General features: G+C 39.5%; 1 protein-coding gene across 1 annotated transcript in view; it reads right to left on the reverse strand.

Annotated features, from left to right (window-relative positions):
* Window positions 1–21,985, reverse strand: part of TRAF3 (TNF receptor associated factor 3) — a 113,766-nt gene that overhangs the window by 23,998 nt on the left and 67,783 nt on the right. The window contains exons 4-8 of the mRNA XM_083360234.1: window positions 13,847–14,105; window positions 10,992–11,043; window positions 7,431–7,535; window positions 3,799–3,966; window positions 1,024–1,104 (exon numbers count right to left, since the gene is read on the reverse strand). Coding sequence (XP_083216360.1) covers window positions 1,024–1,104; window positions 3,799–3,966; window positions 7,431–7,535; window positions 10,992–11,043; window positions 13,847–14,088 — 648 coding nt within the window. The 5' untranslated portion in view covers window positions 14,089–14,105. The remainder of the gene's footprint in view (window positions 1–1,023; window positions 1,105–3,798; window positions 3,967–7,430; window positions 7,536–10,991; window positions 11,044–13,846; window positions 14,106–21,985) is intronic.

Here is a 21,985-nt window from a genome sequence, read left to right on the forward strand (position 1 = left end):
ATACCTGTGATAATTAAGAGTTTTAATGCAGCATATGTTGTGTTTTCCCCAAAATAAGCCCTAGCTTGATTTTTATGTGTGTGCCTAATAAGCCCTAACCCCAAAATAAGCCCCAGTTAAGACCCTGCCCACTCTGTCCCCGTCTGGTTGTACGAGATGGGGCAAGGTGCACATGTAAAAATCAAGCTAGGGCTGGAGTGAGTGAGTGTGTGTGTGTGTGGGGGGGAATCGAGCTGCTCCATGCACCCCGCACCCGCTTACCTCAGGACCACTGCAGCCAGGCCTCCCACACCCCAACACCTGTGGCACTGTTGTTTGCGGCCACTCGTAGCTGGTTGCATGTTGTACCACTGCTTGCAGCAGGCCATGTGATGTATTGTGCTACAAGCGCCAACACCAGCACAATGTGCCACACATTGTCCTGCCATGAGCAGCGGCACTGGCACCAGGGACTAGGTGGCCTCCTGTCGTAAGTGGTGACATCGGTGTGATGCGCCACATGGCCTCCTGCTGCAAGTGGCACCAGCGCAGCCTGCTGCGAGCAACCGCAGAATTCAGGTGGCGGTGCGGCAGGTTTGGGGTGTGGGAGGCCTGTTTGCAGTGTTCCTGAGGTAAGCGGGTAAGACATCCTCCAAAAATAAGACCTAACGCCTCTTTTGGAGGCAAAAAATTATATATTTTTTGGGGAAAAGTTATTTATTTTGGGGAAAACACAGTAATAAGGGAAAATTATTTATTTTGGGGAAAACACAGTAATAAGGGTAAAGGGAAAAACTGCTGCAAGCATTGCAAATTTTTGTTTACTTATTTATTTAAGAAAACAGCAGCATTATATTCTGGGAGTTTAGAAATACCTTTAAAGTTAAAGGTAACAGAAAGACTTTTTCCCTTGTTTTTCAAATGTATTGGAGCTGCTTCTGGCAAATTTCTTACATATTATTTTAACAAAAACATTCTGCAGCAACTAATATAATACAGCATGTTATCTGATTTTATAAACAGCTCTGCAATATGATTTTTTACCTCTTTTCTGAGGAGTGCTGAAACACTGCACTGATGAGGACATGTAACCATAACACAAGGACAGTCTGCATCTTCATGTTTCTAAGAAAACAATAGGAAAAATCATGTCACATACTTATACATTCATAATCACTTATACTGGACAAAAAAATAAAATGGCAAAGAAGTTATTTCTTAAAATAAATAACATGAATATATAACATGTCAATATAATTTATTTTTATGACTGAAATATCTGCCTTTTAGAGATGCACAAAATGTTTCTTCCTCCAACCTCCCATTTCAAGTGTTCCAAGTTTGAACAAAATGTACATTATCTTGAGTTCTATTACCTGGAAGTAAATGTGCACGAATGATCTTATGCTGACATAATTTTTTAATAATGCATTTTGCTTGTTAGTTGTGCAACAAAGGGGGTGTGTGCATACACACACGTGATATATATACATATCACTTTTTAATGTGTATGTGCACATCTATATGTTGTAAACACAACACTTGATTGCAGCACAGTGATGTTAATTTTTTATAGAACAAAAATGAAGCGGATACCCAATAATAATTCATTAAAATAATCTATTCCTAACAACTATCTGACCCAGCCAGGCTTCTCTAGATTTTACAGGGTCTTGGTCACTGCTGTTAATATGCCCATCAATTGCATAATGAAATGAATGCAAAATATTGATCTCTTTATGCTGATGATGGACCTCTGTGAGATTCCTCAACAAACCGAAGATTGAATGAGTCTCTGTGGAGAACCCTAGAAATGATTCGATTGATCCTACAGCAGACAGTTTTAAAACACTGGATCATTTTTTTGCAACTTTGCCATCTTACTTATTTCTGCAGCACTGTGATAAAAAGAAAATAGCAAGGCTATTTTCTATTGCTTCATTCAAAGCTTGAAACATTCCATATTTGGCTCCAAGCTTTTTTCAATAGGATGTAGGCAGCACAGAATGTTTTAAGCAGGGTTTTGTTTCCAAGCTTGAAGTAAAACACAACTAGGCCAATTTTTCATATTTGAGAATTTAAATATAAAATTTAGACTTTTGAAGGCTACAGGCATGTATTTTGTCCCACCAAAACCCCAAAATCTGCAAAGAAATCTCTAAAGAAACATGGTTTTAATACTGCTGCTATGGTAATCAAAGTCACAACTAGCAGATGCAATCAGGTATCAGGTTGATAAAAGTTGCGCTTTCCAACATACAACGTGTTATTCTAAATTAATTTTTAAAAAATCAGTAACCAGTGCCAAAGATACTAGTCTCTTGAAGAGTTATTATTCATTGAATTGAAAATCCTCAATATAACTGTGATTTCTTACTTTGCAGAACATGTAGAAGTTTAGAAATATCTGAATTATCAAAAGCAGAAAAATATAAAAGCTTATTTGTATAACTTTCATTCCATCCCCCAGTCCTGTACAGCTTCCTTCATCCCTCTTCATTCTGAAGCCTTGGAATTTGGTTTCCTCTATTTGTCTGACAACTCTCTCTCACCCGTGTAAAATGATTTGGAAAAAATGGTATAACTTTCTGTTATTTTCCCCAAATATAGCCATTGACCACTTCTTATTAGATCCAACAGAATGAAAGATTTAAGAAATCTGAATTCCAAAATGTTCCAATTGAAGCTCATATTTAATTTAATTTAATTTAATTTATTGAGATTTATATACCGCCCTTCTCCCAAGGGGACTCAGGGCGGTTCACAGGGCATAAATATAAACAACAATACAAACATTAAAAAACAATTAAATCAATGCCCAAGTTAAAACCAATAATAAAACAAGCCTATATAAAAAACCCATGTACCCCCATCAGGCCAGACCCGCTAGTTCAAATAAATGGGTCTTCAACCCGCGACGGAAGGATCGGAGGTCTGATGCCATCCGGAGCTCTACCGGCAGTTGGTTCCATAACGCCGGAGCACCCACAGAGAAGGCCCTCCCCCTGGGGGCCACCAGTCGACATTCCTTGACAGGAGGCACCCTGAGGAGGCCCTCTCTGTGGGCGCGCACAGGGCGGAGGGGAGTCGACGCCGGCAGCAGGTGGTCCTCGAGGTATCGCGGACCCATGCCATGTAGGGACTTAAAGATCATAACCAAAACCTTGAACCTTACCCGGAAGACAACTGGCAACCAATGCAGCTCACGGAGCAAAGGTGTAACATGGGAGTACCGGGAAACTCCCAAGACAACTCTCGCGGCCGCATTCTGTACCAGTTGGAGCCTCCGAGTAGTCTTCAAGGGAAGTCCCATGTAGAGAGCGTTACAGTAGTCTAGGCGAGAGGTCACGAGCGCATGAGTGACCGTACATAAGGCCTCCCGGTCCAGATAGGGTCGCAACTGGCGCACCAGGCAGCATCATTTCTTAGGGCATATGCTTCCCAGTTTATAAACTATTTAGAAGACTTTCAAATTACAGCCTCTGGACCCTCTACTTGGAAAGATTGCCTTCCAAATCATGGTTATCTATTTGAAATAATCACATAAAAATATTCCTCCACTTTTCAATCAAGGCAATAAAAGTGACCTTAAGAGACTTCAGCCTTTTGGACTTTCTCCATTCAATCCCATTTACTAGGCTGCTAATTGTAATGAGTGAGAAACAATGGAGAAAAGGGTGCATTGTTATTATATTAAGCGTGTGCATATGGCACTGAATGAGCTGTCTGTCTTAAAGGCTCCCAGATTCTTCAAAAGACCTTGTTCACCATAGATACTTTCCTGAAAAGTTGTTTTGCTTTCTAAGAAGACATACTTACTTGTATCATAATGATTGGTACTTGGCTTTTACAGTATTTACATGTTGTTTCCCGATAGTTACAGTTTTTTTCTATATGATCTGGTAAATCTTTTCTCAGTATTTTTTCTTTACAATCAGTACGAGGACATGGAAGTTCTTCAAAGAGACAGTCATTTCTTAGATGTGTCTGAAACCAACAAGCACCAGGTCACCAATACGCCAAGGGTAATAGATTTAGTTTATTTATCAATTTAAAGATAATGAATCTTGTTAACTTTATTTAGTGGTCACAAGAAATTCAAAATATTCTTCCCCCTTGTTTTTTCTTTGGCATAAAGTATAAGTTAATATTACATTAACAGCTGAGAAAAAACACAAAAACCTGGTTGCCAATAAAGTTCGAAACATCTGACTTCTTGCAGCAGTAGTGCTAAAACATGATATAGTTAGTCCTTGACTTACAACAGTTCATTTAGTGACCTGTTACAACAGCACTGGGAAAAGCGACTTATGTGTGTTGTTCACGCTTACAACCGTTGCAGCATCCCCAAAGTCATGTGATCAAAATTCAGTCACTTGGCAACTGATTCATATTTATGATAGTTGCAGTGTTCCATGATCATGTGATCATCTTTTGTGACCTTCAGACAAGCAAAGTCAATGGGGAAGCCAGATTCACTTAACAACCATATTACTAACTTAACAACTGCAGTGATTCACTTAAATGTGGCAAGAAAGGTTGTAAAATGAGGAAAAAGTCTCTTTAAAAGTGTCTCACTTAGCAACAGAAATGTTGGGCTCAATTGTGTGGTTGTAAGTTGAGGACTATTGTATTAACTTCAAAACACAAACAGAGGTACCTACCAAAGTTTATTGGGTTGGAGTACTTAAGAATTTAGTATCCAACAATAGTAAATTTCTCTGTGTTTTCATATTTTTAGTTGCCAGTCTATTATTTTTAATATGTGATCATGTAGTTAAATTAGATAACATTTTATAAATACTACCTGCTACTCAAAGTTTCAGTTTTCTTTGGCTTGGTGGATTCAAATAGAGAGGTCAGAATTTGCACATATTTATTAATAAGTCTATTCTATGAATTGTTGTACTATCTGCACACACACACAAAAACCCAACAAAAACTTGTGCATTACATTCATGTACTTCAAAACATACTTTATTTTAAAACACAAATATCTAAATGTTTTTGACTGAGCTTTTGGAACAACATTTGGAGAAATGCAAAATCTGACTCTGTATTTCTCATCTTCATAGTAACCTTCAAGTGCAGATTAAGTACCTTTGTTTAGTTGGAAGCCAATGTGTACCACATGCAGTTGTATATAACAACAACAACAACAATAAAGCTGCTGCAAGAAGACTGCACAGACTGATTACAAGCAGCGGCATGACAAATTAGCAACAATGGTGCATTGGAAGATCTGCAAGAAATATCATTTGCCTGTAAGCAAGAACTGATGGGACCATAAAATAGAGAAAGTCATAGAAAATGACAAAGTTAAACTGCTCTGGGACTTCAGAATTCAAACAGACAAGCACCTGCAATATAATAACCTGGACTTAACAATTGTCAATAAGAAAGACAAAAAACTCTGGATAGTGGACATGGCAGTGCCTGGAGACAGCAGAATAAACGAGAAAGAACTGGAGAAGATAACAAAATACAAAGATCTACTTTGTTCCACCGGTTAATTGTTCTGTCAGGAAGTTTCTTCTTAGTTCTAGGTTGCTTCTCTCCTTGATTAGTTTCCATCCATTGTTTCTTGTCCTGCCTTCAGACACTTTGGAGAATAGCTTGACTCCCTCTTCTTTGTGGCAGCCCCTGAGATAGTGGAACACTGCTATCATGTCCCCCCCTCGTCCTTCTTTTCATCAAACTAGACATACCCAATTCCAGCAACCGTTTCTTATATGTTTTAGCCTCCAGTCCCCTAATCATCTTTGTTGTTCTTCTCTGTACTCTTTCTAGAGTCTCAACATCTTTTTTACATCGTGGTGACCAAAACTGGATGCAGCATTCCAAGTGTGGCCTTACCAAGGCATTGTAAAATGGTATTAACACTTCACGTGATCTTGATTCTATCCCTCTGTTAATGCAGCCTAGCACTTTGTTGGCTTTTTTTGGCATCTGCAGCACACTAGGACTCCAAGATCCCTCTCACAGTTAACTACTATTGAGCAAGGTACCACCTGTACAACATCTGTACATTTAGTTTTTCTTGCCTAAATGTAGAACCTTACTTTTTTCACCATTGAATTTCATTTTGTTAGATAGCACCCAGTGTTCAAGTCTGTCAAGATTCTTCTGTATCTTAAGCCTGTCTTCTGGAGTGTTGGCTATTCCTGCCAGCTTGGTGTCGTCTGCAAATTTGATGAGTTCCCCATCTATCCCCTCATCCAAATCGTTGATGAAGATGTTGAAGAGCACTGGGCCTAGAACAGAGCCCTGGGGCACCCCCATTACACACTTCCTTCCACCTACATGCAGTTCCATTGAGGACCACACACTGAGTACAGCTGGTCAGCCAGCTACAAATCCATCTGGTGTTGATGCTGTCTAACCCACATTGTTCTATCTTATCAAGTAGTAGGTTGTGGTCTACTTTATAAAATGCCTTACTGAAGTCCAAGTAAATTATATCCACAGCATTCCTCTGGTCCACTAATTTTGTCACTTGGTCAAAGAATGCAATAAGATTTGTCTGGCATGATCTGTTTTTGACAACCTCATGTTGGCTTTTAGTAATGACTTTGTTTGCCTCTAGGCGTTTGCTGATTTGTTGTTTGATTATCTTTTCCAGAATTCCAGAATATGAGAAGGCTTTCTCCAGTATTCTTATATGAATAGATATCCTGTACACAGATGATATTTGAGCAACTTTCTGAGGGCTTATCTGAATTGTTTGAATGGTGACTACTCTATTACTGCATGTTTGAATTTACTATAGTTTGGAGCAATAGGCCTGCTATCAGCATTGTTAAAAAAGTAGCATTGGTCCTTAAGAACTATACAAGTCGATCTGCCATTTTGCACAATAAGCCTTTAAAAAGATACTGAACAAATATATCTCCCTAGCTATACTGTATAAAGTTTACAAACCTTGGTCTAGAGCAGACATGTTAAACACAAGGCCCGGGGGCCGGATCCGGCCCACGAAGTGGTTTCATGCGGCCCGCGAAGCCATCCTGGAAACAGTGAGGGAACGGCCCCCACTGCCTTGGCCCTGGCCCAGAGACCCTCCTTCTGCCAGAGACCCTCAGATCTGTCCCACTCCTGCCCAGGCCCCCATAGGCACCCTTGATGTGAACGATGTAGAGCAGGCCACGCCCACCCAGTAGGCCATATGCACTCTAGCCATGCCCACCCAGTAGGCCATGCCCACCCTGGCCATACCCACCCGGCCCCTTGAGGGCAACCGCAATGCTGATGCAGCCCTCAATGAAATTGAGTTTGACACCCCTGGTCTAGAGACTTAGCCTACTTCATACATTACAATTTTGATGTGGGTTTGTTTGTTAAAACAATGTGTAACTTAGGTTCAGTTAACACCACAAATCATATAATCTAGCATTCAGTGATGAAAGGAGAGGAAGAGACAAAAACATATTGGAAGGTTTTCAACTACTTACCAGCAACTGTCCCAAGGTCAGTTGATCTCGACAACCTTTATTTTCATTTCTGCAGAATATCTGAAGGGCTAGAAGCTCCCTCCGACAGCAATTATCTTTAAATATCTAGAATTAACAGACATTTAATAGAGTTTTAATTGCAATAATGATATAAAAGTTTATCATTTTGGCACTAACCAGCTTGATGCAAATAACTACATTCTGATAAATGGCTCAATAAACTTCTCTTAGACAATTAAAATATATAAACGTACATTCACATGAAATCTGGTAAAACTATTTCAGAACTTTTTTTATGAATAAGAAATTTTGACGGCAACTGCTACAAACGGACAATACAAGAACGTCTTCACTTTTCTTTGCACAGTAAGATGTATTCGTGCAAAGTCTGAATTAGTTTGAAAAAAAGATTTGTATAGACTACACTGTACTATAGAGTACACAGTATTTGTCCTGATTTTTTTTTAAATTGGCAGTATCTTAAAGTACAAGAAATTATACATAAGAACAGTTCTTCATTTTATAGTAAAAGGAGGAAGATGGGCAGTTCCTAAATATGGTAAATAAATAAGTTAAATAAAAAATGTTGAGCTATACTAATAATAATAATAATAAAGTTGGAAGGGACCTTGAAGGTCATCTAGTCCAACCCCCTGCTCAGTCAGGAAACCCTATACCATTTCATACAAATGGCTGTCCAGTCTCTTCTTAAAAACTTCCAGTGTTGGAGCATTCATCACTTCTGGAGGCAGGTTGTTCCACTGATTAATTGTTCTAAATTTCTCCTTAGTTCTAAGGTGCTTCTCTCTTTCATTAGTTTCTATCTGTTTTCTTATCCTGCCTTCAGGTGCTTGGAGAATAGCTTGACTCCCTCTTTTATGTGGAAGCCCCTAAGATATGGTAACACTGCTATCATGTCACCCCTTGTCCTTCTCTTCATTAAACTAGACATACCTAACTCCAGCAACTGTTCCTTATATGTTTTAGCCACCAGTTCCCTAAGCATCTCTGTTGCTCTTCTTTGTACTCTTGCTAGAGTCTCAACATCTTTTTTTACATCATGGTGACCAAAATTGGATGCAGTATTCCATGTGTGGCCTTACCAAGGCATTGTAAAGTGGTATTAACACTTCACATGTTCTTGATTCTATCCCTCTATTAATGTAGCCTAGCTCTGTGTTGGCTTTTCTGGCAGCTGCAGCACAATTTTTGAACCAGTCCAAAAAGTGAGGAAATGAACAAACACCCCATTTTTGCCATAGAAAACTGCAATTACATTTTTTCACATTACATTTAACATTTATTGGTACAGATTGGTCTTTAAACAAAAAAAATGCAATCCAAGGAAATCTTTAGTAACCATTAGGGCTATCTGTGTACTTCCAACTTTCATTAATACCAAATATAGTAGAGAACCATAATTCAATAGAAATTTGAAATATCACCTATTCTCTCCTACCTGCTTGTTGTGTGACAAAAGTAACAGATCCTTCAACTCTAGGATTAACTGCTAGACCATAACACTATTTATATAGCTATAGATTGATTTTGAATGGTTCCAACAGTTCTCTTGGTTCACAGCTGCAAAGTATACAGCTGAGGAAAATTATATTTCCCAGGACTGTCTACTCTCAACTGATTAGAACACATATGGACACAAAACCTATAAGGTGAGTTTAAACTATACAAAAGCAGACTGTATGTCAATGCTTACTGTTTTTAAATTAGATTCTATGAGGCAATAAAACATCTATAAAGAGTAATAAAGATCTGTCACAAATGACTAAGGAGCAGAGAAATGAGTCAGATAACAAGACTTTGCACTAAACTAAAGGTCCCCAACCCCCAGTCCGTGGACTAGTAGTGGGCCGCTGCATGCCAGCAACCGGTCCACACAAACAAGCTCCATCTGTGGAATGCAGGCAGCACACAAAACCATGCACTTTCTGGTCTGTGGAAAAGCCTTTCTCCACGGAACCGGTCCCTGGTGCCCAAAAGGTTGGGGACCTCTGCACTAAACAATTTTCTACATGATGAATGCTACACAACCAGCTCAATTTGAGGTCCAGATAAAAAAGTATATAAAGGAAGAGATCAAGCAGGTAAAATCAGAATTAATATCATAGAAGAGCAGTTCAGGCAGTGAAGTAGTATCTAATTTCTAAAGCACCCAAATATTTTGTTATACAGTAGTAGAACATTAACATTTGGACTTGGTTTTTCAGCAAAAAACATGGGTTAAATGATATTTACTTTCAGTTGCCAGAATTTGATTTTAACTTTTCTTTAAAATGAAAAAGAGCACACTTTCTAGCAGTGCAAAATGTCATCTCTACTCAGTGGACCCTCCAATCACCTTCTGAATATCATCTGGAGGATATTACAGGAAATGTATAATACTTTTGAGTTTGTCAATGAGTTTTCTGATAGTATTTGTATGGCCAATATTGCAAAGAGCAAACTGAACTATAGCCGCCCCAATCCATTATCCTCCAAATGTGGTACGTGTGCAACTGCCAGGATTCCCAAGACTGCAGTTTCTTCGGGCTATATATGCAGTACAACTAAAGGAACCAAACTGGGCAAGGATAATGGACTTTATATGCTTCCACATTTTAAGTTCTTCAATATTTTCCCATTCATGTGTGCATGCCATGTATATTACCATAATGCAAAGCAGCTTCCTTATGGAAGAGCAGGCAAACATATATCTATTTCTGGTGGCCCTAGTGTTAAATTTTTTTTTCCCCTTCTGTCTCTGGGGATTCAACATTTATCTTTGGCTACCTGCATGTGCGTGTATATATGAACTTCTCTTCATGGACATTGTCAGAGAAAATGTTTGTATTTGCAGATGTAGACAATTGTGCACCAATGTTATAAAAGACCTCAAAAAAGGAACTTATGATTGGATTTGAAGTTCCAACTTCTGCCCCCCCAATCATGTGACTGCATTTTTGGAACCCAGCAACCAGCCAGCATTTATGGCCATTTGCAGCATTTCATGGTCACATGACCATGAATTACTAAGTTTTTCTTCCTGGAAACCAGCATTTACTTTGACTTTCTGGGGAAAAAATGCCTCATAGTGAACAATGCCCACCACAGAAAAGGTTGTAAAACTGGGTGCGGTTATAAGGAGACCCACTTTATGTCCATTACAACTTAACAACCAAAATTGCAGACTCAATTATGATCAAGACTACCTGTATTTGTTCAAAAAGAAGTCTATAGTTCACCTTGTTATTATTCATTTGTGTAAATCATTGTAAAAATAAAATGGCACGTGCTATTTCCAGCCCACTGAATGAGTGAAACTTTAGGAAAAGCCATAGGGGGAAAAACCAAAAGAATTCAACAAGATCTCTTCATTCAAAAACTGTATTAATAAAAATTCTATAGTACGAAATGCAGAGATTCATTTATATAGCACAAAACCTTTTCTAATTTGAGCTATACAGTTAAATGGATTTTCAAAGTATAACCAAAGCAAAATATTGTTATGCTAGTAATGGTAACAGCAACAACGCAAAATTGCAAGATTATGGGGGGAAATTATACCTTATCCTTCACTATTGTATCTTGACATGCTGTACATTTTGGACTTGTGGAACTAGAAGAGAAAAAAAACCTTGATTTTAGATTATAAATTGTTTGTAGAGATATAATTGCCGATAGAGAGGAAGACAAATCAGAATATGGAAGTAAGAAATTATGTAGAGATGAGTGCATTAATATTAACAAAATCAGGTGTGTACGTTGACAGAGAGACCAAGGAAAGAGACACAGAACAAAGACAGACTAGACTGGAGCCATATTACTGTTAATGTAGATTTTGATTTATGCAATTCAGGATAATTTTTTATAAACACAACTGCTTCATTGTTCTAGGGTGCCTACACATAAATCACAGGTTTTCTTTGTGACCCTTATGGGAGCCCCTAGGCTTAGGTATACCTTTCTTGGCATCTGCCAGGGTACCTGTTCCACCAATTTTCTACATTTTTTGTTTAGAAGTAAATAAATAGGAAGCAAAACATCAATCTCAAATACAATCTGCAGCAATATCTTTGGGTCCCAGAGAGGTCTATTTTATTCTTGGAAAATAAAAATGTAGTGTTTTAGCTGAAGTATGCCATTGGTCTGAAAAGAAAGAGAATTAAGCTGAGGTGGTAGTTATCAATAGAAGAGATTAGAAGAAGTGATAAGAAAACAACTTCACTAGTTTGCCTTCTGTTACATAAGATTTTTTTATGATTGTCATGACCATTTTTTAACAGAACCCCTGAAATCCACTCAAAATTCCAAATCTGCCCAACAGCTGAAAGGGATGAGAGACCCTGACTTGATCTTACGCTACAAATGGTTTGGAAAAAATATAACATTTCATACTTATTAGACAGTGCATTCACAAGTTCAAGGCCAAATTCTTTCATAGTGTGTGGAACAACCAAGGTTTTGCTGTGGCATTTGTTTAAAATAGAGCAATAATTGTTACAATACTATACTGAATTGTTTGTCCAGCATTTGAATGCCAGCTACCATCATTACAGTTCTTGACCATTTTAATCAAATTGAAACCTTATATTTTAAAAGTAACAGTTCTGCACTGGCTGTAATTTTTTTCTGTATTGTTTGTTCCTCTGGTACAAATACAATGCTACAAACTACATTCTGCAGCAGACTAAATAGCAGAAAGGTGTCATCATTTTCTAGTCCGTGCTGAATCTACTCAAGTGGAATGTCTGTTCTCTTCAACTGCTCTGTCGTAGAGATTACTAAGCAGTAGTCATCACTGAAAAATCATTGGTAGTTCTTGTATTTATATCCTCAAATGACCCGAAGAAGTACTAAAGCTTCACAGCTCCATTACTGAATGCCAATATATAAACCAGAAACCGGGGGGGGGGGGGGGGGGAAACTACGCACAATTCTGAAAATCATCATTATGACACATCTTTCATTTATTTTAATAGTTGTAAAAAGGAAAAAAAAATACAATCATTGAAAATATTTTTAAAAGCCACTATATGTAAACCAACAATGCAGGGGAATGCTAAGTACTAAAATGCCATAAACCCTTTTGTTCTTTATATATTTAAATTTACTTTTATTTATTATTTCCTGACAGAAAATATTTTGGTAATATACCAATGCTAAACATTTTATATCAGAAAATGATCAGATAGAAAGTTGTAATACACAATCACTTTTATCAGGAAAAGTCGGTAAGATGCATTTCTGATACCTGCATATTAAGGATGTATCAAGGAGGATCTAAAGGTATCTAAAAACCTGCAATGAACCTAACAGCAGCAGTTTGTAATTAGAAACTTTGTTGTTGTTGTTGTTAGTTGCGAAGTCGTGTCCGACCCATCGCGACCCTATGGACAATGTTCCTCCAGGCCTTCCTGTCCTCTACCATCTTCTGGAGTCCATCTAGGCTCACGCCTACTGCTTCAGTGACTCCATCCAGCCACCTCATTCTCTGTCGTCCCCTTCTTCTATTGCCCTCAATCTTTCCCAGCATTAGGCTCTTCTCCAGTGAGTCCTTCCTCCTCATTAGGTGGCCAAAGTATTTGAGTTTTAGCTTCAGGATCTGGCCTTCTAAAGAGCAGTCAGGGTTGATCTCCTCAATTAGAAACTACCTAGAACAATAATTCAACTAGAGCCACTATAAAATCTTCGTTTTGTTCTACACATCTGTAAAAATCACACTGCTATTTTCTGTTCGTTCAACAATTATGAACATTTCAATTTTGTGGCCTCACTACATAATTTCAAATTCCTATAAATTTTGTATCAGCCATCACCATCACACACATGCAATTTAAAATTAAATTATTTCTTAGATACTTCATCACTATCTTATTTGGGGGGGGGAAGAGCTCAAATGCTCTTTTGCAGATACAAATAATCAGAGCAATGATTTATATTTAATATCACATATGCTTTCTAAGGCTCTCTGGAAGCAACTGAAATTAGAAAAGTTTTGAAGTGTAGCATAACATTAGAGCAATATTTCTCATCCTTGGCAATGTAAGATGTATGGACGTTTACTTCCAGAATTCCCCAGGTAGTTATGGGAAATCTGAGAATTAAATCCACACATCTTAGTTGCCAAGATGGAGAATCTTTGCATTGGGGTAATCTCATCTTTTTCTGGATTAAAAAATGGTGTACTTATTTATATTTAATTTTTATAAGTAGTGGATTTCTTAATACAAACCTAACCTATGTTTATTCTGAATTGTGTCTCAGTCTTTCAGCAAGTACCTAATGAGTACAGTATTGTTATTTAATGTGTCAATTGCAAGTAAACAGCAAAGAAAGAATTGAGATACAGGTTTAAAATCCTAAATTTCATTTTTTTTAGTCTAGTTCATATATATATATATATATGAAGAATGACTAACCTCAACAGAGAACTCATGCAGGTCTCACAATAGCGATGTCCACATTCTGTCTGTCTTGGATTACACAAGATGAGATGACATTTTTCACATTTGTATTTGTCTTCGACTGCATTCACAAATTTTTCCTTGTAACCACCTTGTTCTGGTACATAAATGGATGGGATAGGGTGGCGATCAGGATTTGACTTCTGCTGTATTGTTTCCACTAAGACTGGAAGATCTGCTTTCTTGCTTGCATCCATGTTGGAATTAATAAACACTATAAAGAAAACATACGTATGCTCAATAATTAAACATATTAAGAATAAAATAAAGCATAATCTTTTATTTATACAATTCATATGAAAATGAATGCACAGGTCACACTTGCATTTGCTTGAAATCATACTACTCCCTCCTGTGGGCCAATCCATGGATAAGGCTTAATCCTCAATGATTCCTCATCAAGTAACCATCTACCACCTCAAACTTAAAATTTTTCAATTGAATTCATTCATACCAATCTGTTGAAATAGAATTTCTAGTAGACATAGTGAATACCAATATTTTTTTCAGCTTGTTCATCCTTACAGCTCCTAAGTATTAGCATCATTAATAGTCACAGGGAGGAGCACTGCTCTCACTAATCTTGCATATTGCACTGAGAATAAAACAATGAAGTTAAGGAACTGGAACATTTTAGCTCTCAGTGGACTATGGCAGAAACCTGTGACCTGGTTACCTCTTGTTTATATTTGTGCAAAACCTTAAATCCTTTCTGTCCTATTTCTGTCCTATTTCTGCACTTTACCTGTTTGGTTCAGACAGACGAATGACTCAGTGAGGTTTAACAGCAAAAGGTTTATTCAATACACATATGTCAACTGACAACTGTCAAATAACTCTGGCTTTTATACTCGAGCTGTTTAAACTGTATCCAATCACAAGCCCGGGTTTTCCTGCCTTTACAACATTAACCAATAATTGCACCAGAATCTCCCGCTTCAAAGGAACCTTCTTTGCAACAAGCTACTGACATATTTGCAACAAAGCTACTGACATAACACCCCTTCCCCTCCAGTTGATGTTATTTGTTGACGTAATCTCTCAAGTATTTGGGTGGCCTATGGACCCTAGATGGGTATCTATTGGTTTGGTTACTTAAGTCATTGTTAACTGACTGTCTGATTGGCTGGCTTATATTTATGGGTCTGGAATTTTGAATTACAGGCTCTGAAGATTCCCTACTAACAGATTGTGATTGCAGTTGTGTTTGTTGTTGTTGCTCAGGTACTGCTGGCCTGTTCATAGGGGACAGCTCCCAGTCAATTTGACAATGTTGTGTGTTAGCAGTAGTCACACTGGTTTGAATTTCCGCTTCACCGCTAACTGGCAAGTTGTTTTGATTAAGCCAAGATGCAGTATCACCCCCGTGTACGTTTTGACCCCCATCGACTGGCATACTTCCGGCAACTCTCTTCCTTAATTGATCAATATGTCTTTTACTTATTCTATTCCCTTCCCCCTCAATGGTGTAAGACAACGGCCCCATTATGTCAGTGACTACCCCAGGAACCCATTTGTCCCCCTGTCCATAGTTTCTGGCCCAGACTAATTCTCCAATTTTGAAGGACCTGTTTGGGATGTCAGGTTCAGCACTTGAGGGTAGTTTGTCAGGATGTAACCTGTCCAGTTTGGTGGTTAGCCGTTTGCCCCACCTCATTTCCGCAGGGCTTTTCCCGGTAGCCGTGCAAGGGGTTGTGTGTTGGGTCAGCAAAAAGTCTGCAAGTCTTTGGTGCCAGTCGCCACGGATGATTCGCTTCAAGGCGTCTTTGGTGGTTCTAACGTTGCGTTCAGCCAAGCCATTGGTGGACGGGTGGAAGGGTGCTGATGTTGCATGTCTAATCGAGTTGGCCCTGAGGAAATCCTGAAATTCAACAGAGGTGAATTGGGGCCCATTATCCGATACAATCACATCAGGTAACCCGTGAGTGGCAAAGAGGCCCCTTAGAACCTGTATTGTTCTACTAGATGTCATTGAATTAACAGGCACTACCTCCAGCCACCGAGAGAAGCTGTCCACCACAACTAGGAAGGTTAAGCCTTGAAATGGCCCTGCAAAATCAATGTGAATCCTAGACCAAGGATTCCTGGCCAATTCCCACTTATGTGTGTGTGTGTGTGGCAGCTCTGGTCTAGATCGCTGACACAAATAACATCCTGAGACGCATTCTTCAATATCTTTATCAAGCCCTGGCCACCACAAATGACTTCTAGCTAATGCCTTCATTCGCACAATTCCAGGGTGACCCTCATGTAATTCCGTTAAAACTGTAGTTCTGTGAAGTTCAGGAATAACAACACGGTTGCCCCACAATATACATCCCAAATGGGATGATAGTTCATTCTTCCTCCTAAAATATGGGATGTACTTGGCATCAGGGTTAGTACTAGGCCAACCACCAAGAACCCAGGTCATAATCCTTTTGAGAATATGGTCTTTTTTAGTAGCCTCAGCTATTTCTTTAGCAGTTAAGGGGCATTCAGGAATTTCCTGTAATGACATAATTTGTCCTACTGGGGCAGGGTCCTCCTCTGTGTTGGTTAAAGGCAGTCTACTAAGGGCATCTGCATGGCCCATTTCCTTACCAGGTCTATGTTGCAGTGAGAATGAATATGCTGAGAGGAAAATTGACCACCTCAGCATTCTGGGAGACATTATTTGGGGTGTCTGTTTATCAGTGGTAAACAGTCCCAATAATGGTTTGTGATCAGTGAGTATGGTAAAGTTCCTACCATAAAGGTAATCATGGAACTTTTTTACTCCTGCCACGATTGCTAATGCTTCTCTATCAATCTGTGCATAATTCCGTTCAGCTTTGGTAAGCGTCCTGGAATAGTATGCAATTGGCTTTTGAATGCCCTGACTATCCATGTGACTAATAACGGCCCCCACACCATAAGGTGAAGCATCACAAGCTAAATAAATTGGTTTATTCTCAATAAAATGAGTAACTGTGGATTGGCTTGAAAGAATATCTTTTAATGTTTGAAAACTGACTATGTTTATCTTGCCACTGCCATGGGGTTTTTCTATCTAATAGTCTATGTAGTGGTTCCGCGATGGCAGCTTTATGTGGCAAGAATGTATGATAAAAATTGACTAATCCTAAAAAGGCTTGTAATTCCGCCTTGTTTTTTGGTTCTGGTGCCAATTTGATTGCCTTAATTTTATCAGGTGTAGGGTGAATTCCATTTTTATCTATCCTAAATCCTAAAAATTCTGTGGATTTAACTCCAATACAGCACTTTTCCTTTTTTAATTTAAGTCCAGCCCCCCTAAATCTTCCCAGTACCTGTTCCAGACGCTCAGCTAATATTTCTTCATTTCTTCCAGCTATTAGAACATCATCAAAGTAAGGGCATACACCAGGTATGCCCTTTAAGGTCCTCTCCATCACCTCCTGGAAGATACCTGGAGCTGCTGCAATACCAAATTGCAGTCTGTGGACTCGGAACGCCCCCTTGTGGGTAACAATAGTTTGAGCTTCAGCAGCCTCCCTGGAAACAGTAAGTTGCAAATACGCCTGCGCCAAGTCTAACTTGGCAAATATGGCGCCGTCCTGTATCGTGGCGAGGACCTGCTTCACCGTCGGGACCGGGTAAGCATGCTTTTTCATTCCTAGGTTCAGGGTGGCTTTGTAATCAGCGCAGATCCTCACATCCCCATTAGGTTTAAGGGGTGTGACGATCGGCGTCTCCCACAAACCACCCTCGACCGGTTCTAGAACGCCTTGGCCTACAAGCTTATCGAGCTTGGCCTCGATTTTTTGCTTAAGGGCGAAAGGCACCCGTCGGGCCTTAAGCCTGATGGGTTTAACCGATGGGTCTAAATTAAAATTAATTGGGGGTCCTTTATATTTACCCAAAGACCCATCAAATACGTCTGCGAATTCATCGCAGACAGATTTGAGGGTCTTATTATTAATAACGGTGTTTATTCCCCCGACCCAAATTCCCAGGGCAGGAAACCAGTTAAGGCCTATTAAACTAGTTCTATGGCCTTCTGTAACTATTAAGTCTAGTATTCCATTAAACCCCTTATATTTAACTCTAAGGGTAACTTTTCCCTTAATTTTTATTGGGTTTTTTTGGAAATCTGCCAATTGAATTTTGGTTGAACTAAGTGGAATTTTGCGACCACTTTTAAGTTCAATCTTTTTAAGGGTCTCACTTGAAATTATGGACACTGAGGCCCCAGAATCAATTTCCATTTTGCAAGGAATTCCTTGCAACTGGACTACGATTTTTAATTTTGATCCCAAAATGTGATTTATTTTTCTCTTCCCTATGTGATTAACTCGCGCCACCTCGTCGCGGTTGGGGTATTGTGCCCAAGGTCTAGGGGTCTCCTTGCCACTATAGTGAGGGGTTACCTTACCTTCGGGCCAAACGTCGATTTCATGTAGACGATTGTCGCGTGCACGACCTCTGCAAATGGCTTGAATGTGGCCGGTCTTTCCGCACAATCTGCATCTGGCAGAGCGGAATCTGCATGTTGCTCGGGCATGATTTCCCCCGCAGCTTCCACGTCGGTTGTCGCTGTCGCGCTGTCTAGCTGGAACTTCTCTCGGTTGTCGTTGTGGTGTTGTTGGTTGTCGTTGTGGTGTTGTTGTTTGGAATCGGTGACTCGGTTCTGGTCCTTCACTGCGGAATGGTTTTGCCGCCATTTTTCCAAACCGCCTGGTGACTTCGGCTATGTCGGCTTCCCATTGTGGGTCCACCTCCCCGCAGTCCACAGGGCTTTCTTGGTTTATTTCGGCAGAAGCAGCCATGCTATTGCGGGGGGGGGGGTCGCGATACCCAGTGGATTCATAAGTCAAAAGTTCATCAAGGACTTCTTGCAAGTCGCCGGTGGGCTTAGCGATAATTCTATTTTGTAACTGCTCGTCGCGTAACCCGAGCACCACTCTGTCCCGGATTCTTATTTCTAAGTTATCATATTTACAACGTACCGCTGCTTCTCTGACTGCCGCAACGAATTTTGTTATTGACTCGCCCGGCCTCTGATTTCGTTTTTCAAAGATGCGCCGCCAAAAGAGTTCTGATCTTCTTGGTGTAAAATGTACCTTTAATTTGGCCAGCAAGTCGGCGTACGAAACGCTTGATACTGGCAATGGTTGACAAAGTCCCACGGCAACCCGGTACACAGGTGTGCCACAGATAGTCAGTAAGGCAGCCGCCTTTTTCCGGTCGTCGGTTATGCCGTTCACTAGCAAAAATCCTTCGACCTGTCCCACATATTCTTCCCAGTCCTCTGGGAAGTTTGGATCGAATTCTTTTAAAGAACCAATTTGCGCCATTCGGAGGTTTGAGGATTCCGCCGTGGCCGCTTGCGGTTGACTGTGAATTTTTAAATTTGCCGCTTTACGCGCAGCTGCTTGTCGCCGATCCTTCACTAGTCCGCCGTCTATCCCACCTTCGTCGCCAGTTGTTTGGTTCAGACAGACGAATGACTCAGTGAGGTTTAACAGCAAAAGGTTTATTCAATACACATATGTCAACTGACAACTTTCAAATAACTCTGGCTTTTATACTCGAGCTGTTTAAACTGTATCCAATCACAAGCCCGGGTTTTCCCGCCTTTACAACATTAACCAATAATTGCACCAGAATCTCCCGCTTCAAAGGAACCTTCTTTGCAACAAGCTACTGACATATTTGCAACAAAGCTACTGACATAACATTACCAATTCAAAAGTGCAATTCAAGGTGCTGGTAATAACCTTTAAAGCCCTACATGGCTTAGGCCCGGGGTACTTGCGAGATCACCTGCTGCCATTGTCAACCTCCCATCACCCGGTTCGCTCCCACAGAGTCGGCCTCCTCAGGATTCCGTCGGCCAGGCAATGCCGACTGGCGACCCCCAGGGGGAGAGCCTTCTCTGTGGGTGCGCCGACCCTCTGGAATGAGTTGCTCTGGAGCTGCAGATGGCCCCTGACCTTCGGTTCTTCCGCCGTGACCTGAAGATGTGGTTGTTCCAACAAGCAGGCCTGGACTGACTACGATTTTTTATTGGGTTAAATTGTTTTGTAATTTTGCATTTATTGTTTAATTCTCTTTTAAATTTTTTACTCTATGTTTTTTAATTTTTATTGTTGTGAGCTGCCCTGAGTCCTCAGGGAGAAGGGCGGCATATAAATTTAATAAAACTAAAACTAAACTAACTAAAATACCTTAGTCTTGGATCAAGACTAGCCAGTTCCTCAAAGGCAACGTAGTGATATTGTCTTATAACTGACAGCTAAAGAGTATATATTACATCTGCTGCCATCTCATCCTTCTCAACAGCATTAGCTGTCCCTCTGTTTCCAGTCAGGTAAACTTTCCCAACTGTACTTTAAATCACATTTCAGGGTAAGAGGATAGACACAACAAATATATCCCTTATATCAGTGGTGTTAAACTGCTGGCCTGTGGGCCGGATGTGTCATCGGGAAACCACGACCACCCCATTGTCGGCAATGGTGAAAAAGCTCCGATATGTTGCACAACATGTCTGCCTTATATCCTTATGAGTTCAAGTTTCTTGATTTTTATTGTCTTTCTTGAAATTCACACAAATTATTCCTGCCACTAAGCTTAGAACGATTCATCTACTCTTATTTTTTAACTAATTCCAACATTTTGAATAACGTTGCAATGCCAATATGCACATATTCCACAAAATCAGAGTTTACATCAGTGGTATTTAATCTTTCCAGCAAAATTCTGTCACCTTAGTAAAAGCAAAAGGGGAAACTAATGCACCCTCAGCTTTCTCTAAGACATGTCACATGTCTTATTTTGTACTACAAGCACAAGTACATTCAAAACAATGTTTGCTATATCAAATACTGTATGTACACAATAGATCTCAGTTCTGTAAAACCAGCTGTAATGATGCTTTCTGTTAAATCTTGGAAAATCTATGGCCTACATTTTCCAGTCTTGTATGGCTTCTTTCAATTGTTTTATGCTCTGGCTGGTATCAGCTTTGATGCCATCTAGCCATCGTGTTTTATGGCAGCTTCTTTCTTTTATCACTGACCATTCTGAGCATAACTGCCTTTTCCAGTAAATTAATTACACATCATGGGAAAAATAAGTAAGATAGAATTTTGTGATTTTGCCTTCCAGTGAATGTCTGATTTTATACACTCCTGTACTTGCTTGTCTCCTTTCTGTGCAAGGAATATACAGGACCTTCTCCAACATCATAGCCTAACTGAGTCAAATTCCTCCTATTAGGCTTTGCTCCAACTTTCACAACCATAATTAGTTATGGAGCATACAATAGTGCATATTAATCTGCATTTATTTGCCAGCCTGATGTCCTTGATTTTCCATACTCGATTTATACTCATCAATGTTGGGTGACACAGTGTGATTGTATACTTTATTTCTGGACTACATTCCCTACTTCAATCAATTTGTGATCCTAGGAAAGTGAATTCTTGCATACATTCAATTTATTCACTGCCAATTGTTATTTAGACATTTCTAGTTTTTATAGTGGTCATGAGTTTTGCCCTTTTTATGTTCAGGAAGAGGCCAAATGTCTAACTTCTTCTTTGATCTTTTTGATTAGATATTACAGGCCTTCTTTGGTTTCTGAGAAGAGTTTGTCTTTAGCATATTAAAGATTGTTGGATGTTCCTTCTTCCAATCTTTACTCTGATTTTTAATTCTTCAAGTTCCAGTGTTATCATGATCACTTTGGCATACAAGTTGAATGAAAAAGGTGAAAAAAATGCAACCTTGCAGCACTCCTTTCTCTTTTTTGAATCAGTCAGTGTGTCCATATTACATTCACAGACACTTCCTGATTTGTGTTCAGGAAGTGCACAAATGTGTTATAACAACTGCACCAACTTGATCAGATATGTTGGCACCCTAGGTCTTCTAGAGCTCTCCACAGCTTGTCACGATCAATACAATCTAAGGCTTTCTTGTAGTCAGTAAATAGATGTAGATGTTCTTTTGATATTCTTCAGATTTTTCCATGCTCCAGCATAGATTTGCAATATGGATAGTGAAACTAGCTTGAACTTCAGGTAAGACCCTTTTGATGATCAGATACTGTATAGCGCCAGATATTGTTGTATGATCTTAAGGAGA

This window comes from Vipera ursinii (genome assembly GCF_947247035.1).
Source record: "Vipera ursinii genome assembly, chromosome: 1".
NCBI lineage: Eukaryota > Metazoa > Chordata > Lepidosauria > Squamata > Viperidae > Vipera > Vipera ursinii.